Source organism: Pongo abelii, chromosome 15 (genome assembly GCF_028885655.2).
Source record: "Pongo abelii isolate AG06213 chromosome 15, NHGRI_mPonAbe1-v2.0_pri, whole genome shotgun sequence".
In the NCBI taxonomy this organism is placed as follows: Eukaryota; Metazoa; Chordata; class Mammalia; order Primates; family Hominidae; genus Pongo; species Pongo abelii.
The window spans coordinates 93079625-93097027 of record NC_072000.2 but is presented as its reverse complement, the minus strand read 5'-3'; the positions used below and the strand labels follow the sequence as shown (position 1 = coordinate 93097027).

Here is a 17403-nt window from a genome sequence, read left to right as displayed (position 1 = left end):
ATGTGTACAGTTATTATGTGTTAATTAAAATAATAAAAATACCTAAATGGCAAAAAAATATATAATTTAGTGAATATTGAATTATGAACAGCTGTGGGTTTTTTTTTAATATTAGTCTAGCATGTGTGCTAAGGCATACCGATTATGTAAATACTACACATGTGTGTACATGCTGTGTAGTACATGCTCACATACATACATGGGTTCATATAGCTACCTATAGCTTCTCAAAACTCCTGGAGTGCGGACAGGCAATTGAATCTTTGCCTTTGAGTATGCCCATATTGCTCATTAATACAGACAAAAACCAATACTGAACTTAATGCAGAAACAACTATAAAAGGATGCATTTTACATTATTATTCAATGTCTGCTATGTTTTATGGGCATTGCAAATGTTACACAAGGTTCACCAGACTAACTCCTTTGTTGCCTTTATTGTATTCCCTTCTAATCTAGCCTCGATTCCTTATTGATAATTATTGTAACTCTTCTACAAATATTCTCAACTCTGTTGCATTTACTTGAGAAAACCTAAGCTTGGTTTAACCAGCTGTCCCAGTAGCTAATTGTTGCTACAGAAAAACACATAACCAGAAAGGTGGGTGGTACGGACTTTATTCTGGTAACTCAAATGGGTCCTCAATACTTCCCTGAGATCCCTTTTGTTTTTCTGTAGTAAATTCACTCTGCCTTATTTCACAACACTTTTTCACACCTTGATTCCAATTTTCACTCATCTCTTGTCCTATGTGAATTTTAGTTGATGACCTTCAATCATTCTTCATTGAACAAATAGAAGGTATTAGAGAATTGTTTCCCTAACTTTCCATAGTCAAACAGGTAATCCAACAATTGTTTGTGCTATCTTCACTTCTTTTCCTCTTTTTACAATGAAGAAATTCGTTCTTAATTCTGAAAAACATCCATATTAACCTTCTCAAGGATTTAAATATTTTTTTTTTTTTTTGAGATGGAGTCTCACTGTCACCCAGGCTGGAATGCAGTGGCACAATCTCGGCTCACTGCAACCTCTGCTTCCTGAGTTCAAGTGACTCTCCCGCCTCAGCCTCCTGCATAGCTGGGATTACAGGTGTGCACCACCACGTCCAGCTAAGTTTTTGTATTTTTAGTAGAGATTTCACCATGTTGGCCAAGCTGGTCTCGGACTACTGATCTCAGATAATCTGCCCACCTTTGCCTCCCAAAGTATTGGGATTACAGGCGTGAGCCACCGCACCCGGCCTAGTTACTTTTTTTTTTATTATTATTATTATTATTATTATTATACTTTAGGTTTTATGGTACATGTGCGCAATGTGCAGGTAAGTTACATATGTATACATGTGCCATGCTGGTGCGCTGCACCCACCAACTCGTCATCTAGCATTAGGTATATCTCCCAATGCTATCCCTCCCCCCTCCCCCCACCCCACAACAGTCCCCAAAGTGTGATGTTCCCCTTCCTGTGTCCATGTGTTCTCATTGTTCAATTCCCACCTATGAGTGAGAATATGCGGTGTTTGGTTTTTTGTTCTTGCGATAGTTTACTGAGAATGATGATTTCCAATTTCATCCATGTCCCTACAAAGGACATGAACTCATCATTTTTTATGGCTGCATAGTATTCCATGGTGTATATGTGCCACATTTTCTTAATCCAGTCTATCATTGTTGGACATTTGGGTTGGTTCCACGTCTTTGCTATTGTGAATAATGCCGCAATAAACATACGTGTGCATGTGTCTTTATAGCAGCATGATTTATAGTCCTTTGGGTATATACCCAGTAATGGGATGGCTGGGTCGAATGGAATTTCTAGTTCTAGATCCCTGAGGAATCGCCACACTGACTTCCACAAGGGTTGAACTAGTTTGCAGTCCCACCAACAGTGTAAAAGTGTTCCTATTTCTCCACATCCTCTCCAGCACCTGTTGTTTCCTTACTTTTTAATGATTGCCATTCTAACTGGTGTGAGATGGTATCTCATTGTGGTTTTGATTTGCATTTCTCTGATGGCCAGTGATGGTGAGCATTTTTTCATGTGTTTTTTGGCTGCATAAATGTCTTCTTTTGAGAAGTGTCTGTTCATGTCCTTCGCCCACTTTTTGATGGGGTTGTTTGTTTTTTTCTTGTAAATTTGTTGGAGTTCATTGTAGATTCTGGATATTAGCCCTTTGTCAGATGAGTAGGTTGAGAAAATTTTCTCCCATTTTGTAGGTTGCCTGTTCACTCTGATGGTAGTTTCTTTTGCTGTGCAGAAGCTCTTGAGTTTAATTAGATCCCATTTGTCAATTTTGGCTTTTGTTGCCATTGCTTTTGGCGTTTTAGACATGAAGTCCTTGCCCATGCCTATGTCCTGAATGGTAATACCTAGGTTTTCTTCTAGGGTTTTTATGGTTTTAGGTCTAACATTTAAGTCTTTAATCCATCTTGAATTGATTTTTGTATAAGGTGTAAGGAAGGGATCCAGTTTCAGCTTTCTACATGTGGCTAGCCAGTTTTCCCAGCACCATTTATTAAATAGGGAATCCTTTCCCCATTTCTTGTTTTTGTCAGGTTTGTCAAAGATCAGATACTTGTAGATATGTGGCATTATTTCTGAGGGCTCTGTTCTGTTCCATTGGTCTATATCTCTGTTTTGGTACCAGTACCATGCTGTTTTGGTTACTGTAGCCTTGTAGTATAGTTTGAAGTCAGGTAGTGTGATGCCTCCAGCTTTGTTCTTTTGGCTTAGGATTGACTTGGCGATGCGGGCTCTTTTTTGGTTCCATATGAACTTTAAAGTAGTTTTTTCCAATTCTGTGAAGAAAGTCATTGGTAGCTTGATGGGGATGGCATTGAATCTGTAAATTACCTTGGGAAGGATGGCCATTTTCATGATATTGATTCTTCCTACCCATGAGCATGGAATGTTCTTCCATTTGTTTGTATCCTCTTTTATTTCCTTGAGCAGTGGTTTGTAGTTCTCCTTGAAGAGGTCCTTCACATCCCTTGTAAGTTGGATTCCTAGGTATTTTATTCTCTTTGAAGCAATTGTGAATGGGAGTTCACTCATGATTTGGCTCTCTGTTTGTCTGTTATTGATGTATAAGAATGCTTGTGATTTTTGCACATTGATTTTGTATCCTGAGACTTTGCTGAAGTTGCTTATCAGCTTAAGGAGATTTTGGGCTGAGACAATGGGGTTTTCTAGATATACTATCATGTCATCTGCAAACAGGGACAATTTGACTTCCTCTTTTCCTAATTGAATACCCTTGATTTCCTTCTCCTGCCTAATTGCCCTGGCCAGAACTTCCAACACTGTGTTGAATAGGAGTGGTGAGAGAGGGCATCCCTGTCTTGTGCCAGTTTTCAAAGGGAATGCTTCCAGTTTTTGCCCATTCAGTATGATATTGGCTGTGGGTTTGTCATAAATAGCTCTTATTATTTTGAGATATGTCCCATCAATTCCTAATTTATTGAGAGTTTTTAGCATGAAGGGTTGTTGAATTTTGTCAAAGGCCTTTTCTGCATCTATTGAGATAATCATGTGGTTTTTGTCTTTCGTTCTGTCTATATGCTGGATTACATTTATTGATTTGCGTATATTGAACCAGCCTTGCATCCCAGGGATGAAGCCCACTTGATCATGGTGGATAAGCTTTTTGATGTGCTGCTGGATTCTGTTTGCCAGTATTTTATTGAGGATTTTTGCATCAATGTTCATCAAGGATATTGGTCTAAAATTCTCTTTTTTGTTGTGTCTCTGCCAGGCTTTGGTATCAGGATGATGCTGGCCTCATAAAATGAGTTAGGGAGGATTCCCTCTTTTTCTATTGATTGGAATAGTTTCAGAAGGAATGGTACCAGCTCCTCCTTGTACCTCTGGTAGAATTCGGCTGTGAAACCATCTGGACCTGGACTGTTTTTGGTTGGTAAGCTATTGATTATTGCCACAATTTCAGCTCCTGTTATTGGTCTATTCAGAGATTCAACTTCTTCCTGGTTTAGTCTTGGGAAGGTGTATGTGTTGAGGAATTTATCCATTTCTTCTAGATTTTCTAGTTTATTTGCATAGAGGTGTTTGTAATATTCTCTGATGGTAGTTTGTATTTCTGTGGGATCGGTGGTGATATCCCCTTTATCATTTTTTATTGCATCTATTTGATTCTTCTCTCTTTTTTTCTTTATTAATCTTGCTAGCAGTCTATCAATTTTGTTGATCCTTTCAAAAAACCAGCTCCTGGATTCATTTATTTTTTGAAGGGTTTTTTGTGTCTCTATTTCCTTCAGTTCTGCTCTGATTTTAGTTATTTCTTGCCTTCTGCTAGCTTTCGAATGTGTTTGCTCTTGCTTTTCTAGTTCTTTTAATTGTGATGTTAGGGTGTCAGTTTTGGATCTTTCCTGCTTTCTCTTGTGGGCATTTAGTGCTATAAATTTCCCTCTACACACTGCTTTGAATGCATCCCAGAGATTCTGGTATGTTGTGTCTTGGTTCTCGTTGGTTTCAAAGAACATCTTTATTTCTGCCTTCATTTCGTTATGTACCCAGTAGTCATTCAGGAGCAGGTTGTTCAGTTTCCACGTAGTTGAGCGGTTTTGAGTGAGATTCTTAATCCTGAGTTCTAGCTTGATTGCACTGTGATCTGAGAGACAGTTTGTTACAATTTCTGTTCTTTTACATTTATTGAGGAGAGCTTTACTTCCAAGTATATGGTCAATTTTGGAATAGGTGTGGTGTGGTGCTGAAAAAAATGTATATTCTGTTGATTTGGGGTGGAGAGTTCTGTAGATGTCTATTAGGTCCACTTGGTGCAGAGCTGAGTTCAATTCCTGGATATCCTTGTTGACTTTCTGTCTCGTTGATCTGTCTAATGTTGATAGTGGGGTGTTAAAGTCTCCCATTATTAATGTATGGGAGTCTAAGTCTCTTTGTAGGTCACTCAGGACTTGCTTTATGAATCTGGGTGCTCCTGTATTGGGTGCATATATATTTAGGATAGTTAGCTCTTCTTGTTGAATTAATCCCTTTACCATTATGTAATGGCCTTCTTTGTCTCTTTTGATCTTTGTTGGTTTAAAGTCTGTTTTATCAGAGACTAGGATTGCAACCCCTGCCTTTTTTTGTTTTCCATTTGCTTGGTAGATCTTCCTCCATCCTTTTATTTTGAGCCTATGTGTGTCTCTGCATGTGAGATGGGTTTCCTGAATACAGCACACTGATGGGTCTTGAGTCTTTATCCAGTTTGCCAGTCTGTGTCTTTTAATTGGAACATTTAGTCCATTTACATTTAAAGTTAATATTGTTATGTGTGAATTTGATCCTGTCATTATGATGTTAGCTGGATATTTTGCTAGTTAGTTGATGCAGTCTCTTCCTAGTCTCGATGTTCTTTACATTTCGGTATGATTTTGCAGTGGTTGGTACCGGTTGTGCCTTTCCATGTTTAGCGCTTCCTTCAGGAGCTCTTTTAGGGCAGGCCTGGTGGTGACAAAATCTCTCAGCATTTGCTTGTCTGTAAAGTATTTTATTTCTCCTTCATTTATGAAGCTTAGTTTGGCAGGATATGAAATTCTGGGTTGAAAATTCTTTTCTTTAAGAATGTTGAATATTGGCCCCCACTCTCTTCTGGCTTGTAGGGTTTCTGCCGAGAGATCCGCTGTTAGTCTGATGGGCTTCCCTTTGATGGTAACCCGACCTTTCTCTCTGGCTGCCCTTAACATTTTTTCCTTCATTTCAACTTCGGTGAATCTGACAATTATGTGTCTTGGAGTTGCTCTTCTCGAGGAGTATCTTTGTGGCGTTCTCTGTATTTCCTGAATCTGAATGTTGGCCTGCCTTGCTAGATTGGGGAACTTGTCCTGTATAATATCCTGCAGAGTGTTTTCCAACTTGTTTCCATTCTCCCCGTCACTTTCAGGTACACCAATCAGACGTAGATTTGGTCTTTTCACATAGTCCCACATTTCTTGGAGGCTTTGCCATTTCTTTTTATTCTTTTTTCTCTAAACTTCCCTTCTCGCTTCATTTCATTCATTTCATTTTCCAGGGCTGATACCCTTTCTTCCATTTGATCGCATCGGCTCCTGAGGCTTCTGCATTCTTCACGTAGTTTTCGAGCCTTGGTTTTCAGCTCCATCAGCTCCTTTAAGCCCTTCTTTGTATTGGTTATTCTAGTTATACATTCTTCTAAATTTTTTTCAAAGTTTTCAACTTCTTTGCCTTTGGTTTGAATATCCTCCCGTAGCTCGGAGTAATTTGATCGTCTGAAGCCTTCTTCTCTCAGCTCGTCAAAGTCATTCTCCGTCCAGCTTTGTTCCGTTGCTGGTGAGGAACTGCGTTCCTTTGGAGGAGGAGAGGTACTCTGCTTTTTAGAGTTTCCAGTTTTTCTGCTCTGTTTTTTCCCCATCTTTGTGGTTTTATCTACTTTTGGTCTTTGATGATGGTGATGTACAGATGGGTTTTTGGTGTGGATGTCCTTTCTGTTAGTTTTCCTTCTAACAGACAGAACCCTCAGCTGCAGGTCTGTTGGAGTACCTGGCCGGCCGTGTGAGGTGTCAGTCTGCCCCTGCTGGGGGGTGCCTCCCAGTTAGGCTGCTCGGGGGTCAGGGGTCAGGGACCCACTTGAGGAGGCAGTCAGCCCGTTCTCAGATCTCCAGCTGCGTCCTGGGAGAACCACTGCTCTCCTCACAGCTGTCAGACAGGGACATTTAAGTCTGCAGAGGTTACTGCTGTCTTTTTGTCTGTGTCCTGCCCCCAGAGGTGGAGCCTACAGAGGCAGGCAGGCCTCCTTGAGCTGTGGTGGGCTCCACCCAGTTCAAGCTTCCTGGCTGCTTTGTTTACCTAAGCGAGCCTGGGCAATGGCGGGCGCCCCTCCCCCAGCCTCGCTGCCGACTTGCTGTTTGATCTCAGACTGCTGTGCTAGCAATCAGGGAGACTCCGTGGGCGTAGGACCCTCTGAGCCAGGTGGGGGCTATACTCTCCTGGGGCACCGTTTCCTAAGCCCGTCGGAAAAGCACAGTATTCGGGTGGGAGTGGCCCGATTTTCCAGGTGCCGTCTGTCACCCCTGGAAGGGGAGCTCCCTGACCCCTTGCGCTTCCCGAGTGAGGCAATGCCTCGCCCCTGCTTCGGCTGGCGCACGGTGCGCTCACCCACTGACCTGCGCCCACTGTCTGGCACTCCCTAGTGAGATGAGCACGGTACCTCAGATGGAAATGCAGAAATCACCCGTCTTCTGCGTCGCTCGCGCTGGGAGTTGTAGACCGGAGTTTTTCCTATTCGGCCATCTTGGCTCCTCCCCCCTAGTTCGCTTAGTATACAATTCTGTGCTGACTTTTTTCTGCCTCAGCACTTTAAACTGTTTGTCCATTGTCTTCTAACTTGCATCACTTTGGATGAGCAGTCTAGGATAATTTTTAAATCTTTGTTCCTCTATACAGCAGTTGTCCTTTTTTGTCTGGCTGCTGTTTAGAATTTGCCCTTTAGTGATGGCTGCAGCAGTTTGTTTGCCATGTGTCTGGTGTGTTTTTTCTTTGTGAATGATTATCCTGCTTGGGATTTGTTGAACGTCTTAAATTTGTGGATTTATGGTTTCATCAGTTTAGGAAACTTTTTACTATTGTTTCTTCAGTTTTTTTTTTCTTTTCCTCTGTCTTTTCTGTCCTTCTAAAGCCATAATTACCTGTATGTTAGACCACTTGATATTTTTCTACAGGTCATTGAAGCTCTGTCAATTCTTTTTTTCTTTTTCTTTCTGTACTTTATTTTGGATGGGTTCTATTGCTGTGTCTTCAAGTTTATTTATCTTTTCATCATTGTCTGAGCTGCTGTTAATCCTTTGGAGTAAATTTTCATTTTAGATAATGTAACAGTTTTCTATGTTGTTCTTTTATATCTTTTCTTTTTTTTATTCTTGGTGTGTTTGAGATAATTCTTGAGTGTCTTGAAAATGTTAATTTTAACAGCAAATGTCTCCTAATTTTAATTATCTCTGGGTTTCCTGAGTCTATTTCTATTGAGTGATTTTCCCCAGGTTATTAATCACATTTTCCTGTTTCTTCACATACCTGTAATTTTATTATATCCTTTTAAATTATATGGACACTGTTCTGGCAAATAGTCAAGTTCCTCATGAATCAGTTTCATCTTTGTGAAAAGCTTGCTTTCAAACTTTCATGAGGCAGCACTAGAGTAGCTGTTGCTCTAGAATTACTGGTATAATTTCACTATTAAGGTATGATACTCTCCTCCTGACCTCAGGATTCCTAATGACTGCCCAGCGAACTCAAAGAGGTATCTTCATTCTGGTTATTGAGAATTTGAGTGATTCTGGACCCTTTGTGATCTCTGAGAATTTTTTGCTTTTAGCTCTCTAGTAATTGTTCTTTTTCTAGAATTTCTTCTTTGCATGAACTCATAGAGTTCATCCTATGCATGTAGAGATTAATATTCTCAAATCTTACTATAGATAGTTTTACTGGAGCTCTTTTCCTGCTCTGCAAATTCTAGCCATCTTGTCCTCTCTGAACTCCAGGCTCTGTTTGTCCGAATTAGTAAGTCTACTGGGCTCTATTTGGATTCTACCTTTCTGTGCCATAGTCTGGAAATTGCCTCCTAGATGGAAGCTGGGGTGATTATAGGACTTAATTTATTTGTTTTCCCCTCTTTCAGGGTTCACAGTGCTTTACTTCCTCTTGCAAATGTCTCAAAACATTTGCTTCATGTATTCTGTACAGTTTCTAGCTGTTTATGGCAGGGGCGGGTGGGGGAGGGTGAGTTCAGAACTTGATACTCCTTCATGGCTAGAAGTCCATCTTTTATGTTTTTAAACCTCTCTCATACTTTCGATCTCACTATCCACTTCTGTTTTTAACTTTGTCTTTTCATCTCCTGCTAATCTTGTATTTAACTCTTCCATTGAATTTTTAACTTATTTTATTTTTTGTTTCCGGAAGTTCTGTTTGCTTCTTCAAGTCTCCTTGGATACTTTTTGTAGTCTCATATTCTTTGCTCATATACAGATATTTTGAATCCTTAATTTTATTTCTCATATTAAGCTTATTTCTCATGTTAAGCTTATTTTACGTTATTTAACTAATAATGCCATATCTGATGTTTTTTGCAAGGCCGACTTTGCTGTTTGTTGTGACTTGCCCATTCTCACTCATGGTTTCTTATTTTGTTGTGTTTGTGTGTGTGGGTGGGGTGGTTCGTTTATTTATTTAGCTTATTATTGTTGTTATTATTATTATTTTTTTTTTTTTTTGAGACAGAGTCTCACTCTGTTTCCCAGGCTAGAGTGCAGTGGAGCAACCTCAGCTCTCTGCAACCTCTACCTCCTGGGTTCAAGCGATTCCCCTGCCTCAGCCTCCAGAGTAGATGGAATTACAGGCGTGAGTCACCACACCTGGCTAATTTTTGTAATTTTAGTAGAGACAGGGTTTCAACGTGTTGCCCAGGCTGGTCTCAATCTCCTGGCCTCAAGCAATCCACCTGCCTTGGCCTTCCTAAGTGCTGGGATTACAGTGTGAGCCACCACACCTGGCCTTTTTTTTTTTTTTTTTTAGCTTATTTGTATTGAATTGCTACCTGTAGGAATTCTTTGAGGGATGGATCGAAGTTGTGGTACTTCATTTAGGATTTATATTTGCTTGGGCCACATTGTTGAAGTTGCTTGAAGACACAGCCAACCCTGAAGACTACTTTGAATTTAATTTCCTAGTTGAAGGATTCATGTTTAATGTGAATTTAGGCCAGCAACCATGTGAAGGATGCTTGTGGTTAACAAATGTTCAGGGAGGTGTTTCTCCCTCTTCATGAGTTGCCTCCGCTTCTTTAGGAAGGGGTTATTTGTTGTTTCCGAGAGGTTTACTGCTTTAATCAGAGGCGGTCTGCAATTCAAATCCCCACCTTAGGTAGGCCCTAGACTTTGTCTCCTATTCTTCCTCAGCCCACAGCACAGAAATCAGGGATACAAGTATTCACCCGATGCCTTTAGAGTCCAGTGGGTGTAGGTGTTTTCTCACCCTCCAGGTTTCCCACTGGAAATCACTTTGGTTTTGTTCTTGGATTTCTTAATTTTTCGACAGCTCAGCAGTCCATTTAAAAAGATGATTTTATATTTTATCTAGTATTTTTAGTTTTTGGTAGGAGGTATATTTAGGATATTTTGTCAATCCTACTGTTAGAAATGGGAAGTCTCTCTTCTGTTTCATAATGTGAAGATCTGTACATATGTGGAAATACTAACAAGGTGAAATACATTCAGCCTTTATGAGGTCTATAAAATATAGGCATGTATGTTTTATGTTTATAAAAACCCATGAGTATAATTTATTTGCTGTTTATAATTCAGTTTCTCTTTGATTTGTTTGCCTTTTTATTCCTTCCTGGACTTCTTGGACATAAATCAGCGCCTGGTTTCAGTTGGACTTGATTCAAAGAATGCAGTTTGTGTTTGGGACTGGAAAAGGGGAAAAATGTTGTCTATGGCTCCTGGTCATACAGATAGAGTAAGTATTCTCTTTTGAGATTTCTGACGAGTACTGGAAGGGAAAGACCAGAAGAGAGTTCAGGGGATTTTATTCTTCTGTATTTTGTTATTGCCAGATAGGTCATATGTAATTAAAATTTTACAATTGGTAAATAATTGTACAGATGTAAAAACTCTTAAAGTGTTAGAGTACGTATGTATTGTAGGACTTGGAAACATGATTTAATATGTATAGCATTGGCATAAGACTTTTTTTCTTTTTTTTTTATTATACTTTTAAGTTCTGGGGTACATGTGCAGAATGTGCAGGTTTGTTACATAGCTATACACGTGCCATGGAGGTTTGCTGCACCCATCAACCCATCATCTACATTAGGTATAAGACTTTTAACCTGGTGTTTGCTTCAGTAAAAACAATGTATTTTCTTTCCATTTTTTAAAACAGTTTTATTGAAATATGTGCATCCCTATGTATATCAATTATATTTAAGGTGTGAAGTTTGATGAATTATATTTAAGGTGTGAACTTTGACATATGCAGACACCCGTTATTCAAATCTCAATTTAAAAATTGAATGGTTTGAGCCTAGGGTCTGTTTAGTTTGGTTTACCACTAATTTGTTACATATGTATTATGGTTAAGGTGAAAAATGATGTTGCTTGTGTGGATTTAAAATTACGTATTACTATTACATTTTTTAGAGACCTAACATTTTTAACTGACAACTTGTTTAGAATATATATTCTTCATTCCAAATTGTATATAAACAATACATCATAGCCAGCTTTTAATTAAATATTATACTATTTTTATGGATGTAGATCAAAAAAAGTTGTAAACTCCTCCAAGTGTCTAATTTGTGTGTATGTATATGTAGTAAAATCCTAACCTGAACCAGCACAGAGGCATGGCCGATGACTCTATTTGGTGGGAATTTATCACTCTAAAAGTTGGGTAGAAAATTTTATGTATATTCGCATTTTGGAGAATACATTTGGTTTTTAGTAGCTACACAGAGAGGCCTATTACACACACACACACACACACACACACACATACACACAAACACACAATTTAGACCATTATTAAAATGTTGGATATATTTTATTAGACAGCTGGCATGTTCTTACCTGCTTAGATCAAAGCATTTTGCACATGACTATTTGGAATTTAATAAATAGACCCATTATAAAATATGACACTGTCAATGGAGTTTTTGAAAGTATTATTGTGGTTGAATATTTCAAAGTTGCATTGATATGTTTTTCATATATCTGTATTATGGTGAGTTGTTAAATATTAACTGTAATATCTATTCTTTCTTCATTATCACTAAAGAGCATCACCTTGTAAATTTTTAGAGTATACCAAAATGTGAAGTGTACATTTTAGTATACCAAAAATGTAAACCTTTTAGAGGTAGGTTGATAAGGTGTCAAAGAAACGTGAAGACTACCAGAAAGCAGAATAAATGAATTATTTTTTAAATGTTAGTTTTTCTTTCGTCATTTGTTTAATTACGTTTCTCATTCGTATTTTATTTCACCTGGGTTTTTGCTTGTTTGCTTTTGTAACAAAATGTTTTGCATGTATTTAGAATTTATGGAATTTTAGAAAATAATGAAGCCTGGAGACTCCCCAAAATTTAAGTTAACTTTGACCTTTAAACAGTGAAAAAAATTACTGTAAAATCAGTATTTGGATTCTTTATGTAAATAGTTCTGAGTGATAGAAAGCTATAGAGGTGTTTCTTATTTCTAGGCCGTATAAGTGTCATGTTCCATTCTGAATCTCTTTTCTGTAGAAATTATGCAAGCACCTCCCTTCGTGTCCTAATTCTGTTCAACCATTCTTGTTATTTATGGACCAAATTTTTTAAAAAATTAAAAATAAACAGAGGTGTTAAATTTTACTCCAGTGGTGTTTGAAGTTCATAGAAACAAAGAAGTGCTTTTTATTTCTTATCATTTTCAAATTTACTTTATTTCTCATAAGATTTTGAAGTGTGGGATTCTGATTATTATTTATTGAGGAATATTATTTTATGATTAGGAGTTTGGGCCATTTGGTCTTTTGGACAGGATTTTTAAATGATTCTGGAAATAAGTATTTTAATCATGAATCTGATTTGTTTACAGATATTTGATATTTCTTGGGATTTGTACCAGCCAAATAAACTTGTCAGCTGTGGTGTAAAACATATCAAGGTACTAGACGGGTCTTGTTTTATAATAGTCACGTTTAGTTCTCTGCTGCTAAGTATATATTGCACTGTTAACAATTTAGCCTACTTTCAGAATTTTGATAGTACTTATTTTTAAAATGGCAATGTTTTTATTGTTCTTATGTTCAGTCAAACAAATATATGTATTATTTGCTTTGAACTATTGTAACGGATATAGGTATGAATAGGAAATTAATAAGCCACATTCCATAAAGAAATTTGTAGTCTAGTGAGGTAGGATTTACTGTGTCCATCCTGTTTCTTCATGTTTCACTTACAAAGTAAAATGTTGAGAATAGGAAACAAATGAAGAGTTTTTCATTTACATAGATAGAATGGTGTGGGAGAAGCAACTTGAGTAGACCTGGCTTTGCCATTTATTAGCTGTTTAACCTAGTATGAGTTATTTAACCTCTTTGAGCTTTTTTTTTTCACATTTGAAAACTGTGACCGCTGTTACCATCCTCAAAGAATTGATGATTAAATAAGGTGGCAGTATATATTCAAGTGCTTGTCATAGTGCCTAACACATGGTCTGCTTTCTGAAAGTGTTGCTTTTCCTTTTTCTATATTTGCTCCCTGATTTGACCTCAGCCTTTAAATTTTTTTTTATTTGACAAATAATAATAGTACATATTCATGGGTACATAGTGATGTTTTGATACATAAAAATGTATGGTGATCAGATTAGGGTAATTAGCTATCATCCCAAACATTTGCTATTTCTTTGTTTTAGGACCATTCAATATCCTCCTCCTAGCTATTTGAAACTGTATATTCGTATTACCTATACTCATTCTACAGTGGTATAGAGTAGTAGAACTTATTCCTCCTATCTAGTTATAATTTTGTATCCTTTAACAAATCTCTCCTTGTCCCTCTCTCAGCCTTGATAGCTACTATTTACTTTGCTTATGAAAGCTCTGGGTTTTGTTTTATAATTACAGCTCAGATTTTGAAGCCTGTAAAGTCAGTGGTGATATTCATTATTATGTTTATAGTTACTTTTAAATCATTGGAACAAATTGGAATTAACTTGCTTTACTTCCACTGTCTGATGTAACAGTTCCTGGTAACAGTTAATTCCTAGTGAATTAAGGTTCTGTGTTCACATTCTTTATTTCAATATACCTAACTCCATCCACGTTTTCTCCAGTGCATCTTTCACTGCTGCTACAATTCTTGATTTGTTATTCTGGTATTGATTTGATTGATGGATAGTAGTAAATATTTATTTTTTGACAAATATTTAATACCAAAAAGGCTGTATACTGGGCTTTAAGGCACATGATATAAGCACTGTGAAGGTAGAGATTTTTGTCTTGTTCATCTTTGATGGACAGTGTGTTTGATATGGTACTTGATATGTATTAAGTGCTTAATAAGTGATGGGCAAATGAATTATGAATAAAGAGATCTTACTATTTTATATTGTAAGTAAAGCTAAAGGCTCCATTTTCAGGTTTTTATAAAAAGCTCATCTCAAACTAAATAAACTATATTTTTATAATGAGTTACATTTCTTTCCCTTTGCTAGAAGAAATGAATAGTAACATAGTTCTCTTTGCAGGCAATACATGTGAGGAAATTAATTCCCAGAGATGATCTAGAACTGCACTGTCCAACCATACATAGCTATTTAAACACAAATTAGTTAAATGAAATTTAAAATTCATTTCCTCAGTCACACTAGCAGTACATTTCATATGCTTATGTATCTAGTAGTGGTTACTGTATTGGAAAGCGTGTGTGTGTGTGTGTGTAATATTTTCATCATCATTGAAATTTCTATTGGTCAATATTGATTTGGATTCTAGAACAATAGTTCTTAACCCTTGCTGAGCAACAAAATAATTTGGATACCTGGGCTTCATGCTTCAGAGATTCTGTCTCAGTTCATCTCAATTGGGAGTCCAGGCATCCCATTTTATAATTTCCCTAGGTGATTCTAATGTGAAGCTAACATTGGGAATCACTGATCTAGAAGAAAATAATGGATTCAAATTAGGACATGCTGAAAGAAAGAGAACAAGCCACTTATGTACACAGAAATTATGGAGATTTTAAGTTTAAAAATTATAAAGTTTAATTAAAGTACTCATTAGATCTTTGAATAGATAATGATCATAATTTTTAGTTCTTTGAGGCTTCAAATTTTAAAATAAGAATATATGATAATAAATTATGTTATTTTAAATGTTAATTACTTATTACAAAGTTGAATTTTTTCTTTGGGCCTAATTTCTTTATGCAGAACTATTTAATGTATATATCTCTGCCCTGTCCCATTTTTTTGGTTTATTTTTTAGAGATGGGATCCTACCATGTGGCCCATGCTGGAGTGCAGTAGCTATTCACAGGTGTGATTTATAGCTCACTGTAGCCTCAAACTCCTGACCTCAAACCATCCTCCCACCTCAGCCTCCCAAGTTGCTGAGACTACAGGCATTTGCCACTGTGTCCACTTCCCCCCAACTCCTTTTTATTTAAATTTCTCTCCGTGAACTATAAAAATTTACCTAATTCCACCTAATAGAACAAAAACCCTGGTAATGAAGATTCATGTTTAACTTCTTATTTTCTTCCAAGAATGAACAAATCATTCCACATGGACATCTATCTTATTTTTTTAAGCTTTACAAGCAAAGCAATTGCTCAGCTTTGAAAATATCAAATATTATAGTTACAGTGAGCTGTAGTTACACAGTGAGCTGTAGCATACTCCTTTTTTCCTATCTTTAATGTTTCTATCAGAGAGAGTACATTAGTTTTGGTCCTTTTTCTTCTTAGTCTATGATGACTTACCTTCATTTTCATTGCTAACCCATTCCCAACTTTTTAATCTAAAATTTTTTTTTTTTTTCTTGAGACGGAGTCTCACTCTGTGCCCAGGCTGGAGTGCAGTGGTGCACTCTTGGCTCACTGCAACCTCTGCCTCCTGAGTTCAAACGATTCTTGTGCCTCAGCCTCCCGAGTAGCTGGGATTACAGGCATGCGCCACCATACCTGGCTAATTTTTGTATTTTTAGTAGAGATGGGACTTCGCCATATTGGCCAGGCTGGTCTTGAACTCCTGACCTCAGGTGATCCGCCTACCTTGGCCTCCCAAAGTGCTGGGATTACAGTCATGAGCCACTGTGCCTGGCTTAATCTAAGTTTTATGTAGATTCTTTTTAGAAACCTGAGGAAAGCATAGCATATTTTAAAAATAATCTGATTCAAACCCCTTATTCTTACAGATAAGAATTGAAACCAGTGACTATATAGCTATGCTATAACGTAGCTTTTGACAGCACTAGGATGAGAATCTGAACATTGAATGCTATTTTATCATAAGGCAATTTCTTAGTTAATTTTTAGCTCACTGCTCTAATATAGCATCAAAGTATTGGGAATGTTTCACTTTATTTTGTAAGAATTCTTTGGTAATTTGATTATACTATATACCTTTTAGTTCTGGAGTTTATGTGGAAATGCTCTGACCCCAAAACGAGGTGTCTTTGGTAAGACGGGTGACCTTCAGACAATACTGTGCCTAGCCTGTGCAAAGGATGAATTAACATATTCTGGTGCACTCAATGGGGATATATATGTGTGGAAAGGAATCAATCTTATACGAACAATACAAGGAGCCCATGCTGTAAGTATATTTAAGTATTTTAAACATTTTAATGTGTATTACTTAACCTTGTCTTAGAATGACAGACTGCATAATATAGTATATTGTTTCTAGTCAGTTTGGTTGCTTGAAAATGCTTTTCTAACTGAATTATCTATTTGTTTTCAAGATTTCAATGAAGAAATCAATTAGACTCATTGATATTTATTACATTAGTATAATTAGTATCTTGTTAAAGCTATTGCTTTAGTATGGTGTCTTTCTGAAGAGTAGTGTTGAAAAAAAGCTTGTTGACTTCAATCTAAAAGTATTCTAGATTAACCACACCAGAATAAAGCTAGTGCTCTTCAGGCTAATTTACCAGAGGCAATTAAATTTTCAAGTAAATAACTTACTAAACTTAAAAAAGAAATCTTCTGTTTAAATTCTTAGCGTTTTTTGGTTTGAGCTTTTTAGCAGTTGGGTCTGCATTACAAAGTAAGGGGAGCTAGATAGCACAAAGCTGCCACGTTGTTAACAGCAAGATCTTCATGTAGAAAAGTCCTCAGTGCGTTACATTTCTATTAACTGGGTTTTCCTAACCTTTGCTTTTTTACTTTTTAAATTTTTTGTGGTTGTTGAATTGTTTTTCTTTCCTTTATTCATTTGAATATTAGGGTTATTTATCTTTTGACAGTCATACATGTTGCAAATATTTCTCCAATCTGTTTGTCTTTGCTTATTACATCTTTTCTCATATGAACAAATTTAAAACTTGTGGATGATCTGCCATGCCTAGAAAAGTCTCTCACAGCCAAAGTTACCTAAATGTTATTCTGAATTTTTCTAATATTTTTATTTTTTATATTTAAATAGTTATATTTTAAGTTCATCTATAATTCATTTTTACATGTGGTGTAGGGTTTAAATTTATTTTCTTTTATGTTATATCCGTATAATTAAATACCACTTTGGTTATATATAGTCATGCCTCGATATTTTGGGGGGATTGGCTCCAGGACCACAGATGCCAAAATCTGCACGTACTCAAGTCTTGCCCTGGGAAACCTGCATATGTAAAGCCCTCCCTATCTATTGGTT

General features: G+C 37.0%; 1 protein-coding gene across 9 annotated transcripts in view; it reads left to right on the top strand.

Annotated features, from left to right (window-relative positions):
- EML5 (EMAP like 5) overlaps positions 1-17403 on the top strand; it is a 209581-nt gene that overhangs the window by 52050 nt on the left and 140128 nt on the right. For all 9 annotated transcript variants that reach the window (XR_008513154.2, XM_024231451.3, XM_054530353.2 and 6 more), the window contains exons 3-5: positions 10400-10498; positions 12619-12687; positions 16159-16344. Coding sequence is in view for 8 of the 9 variants with exons in the window: in XM_024231451.3 (XP_024087219.1) it covers positions 10400-10498; positions 12619-12687; positions 16159-16344 (354 nt within the window). In the remaining variant the exon portion in view is untranslated. The remainder of the gene's footprint in view (positions 1-10399; positions 10499-12618; positions 12688-16158; positions 16345-17403) is intronic.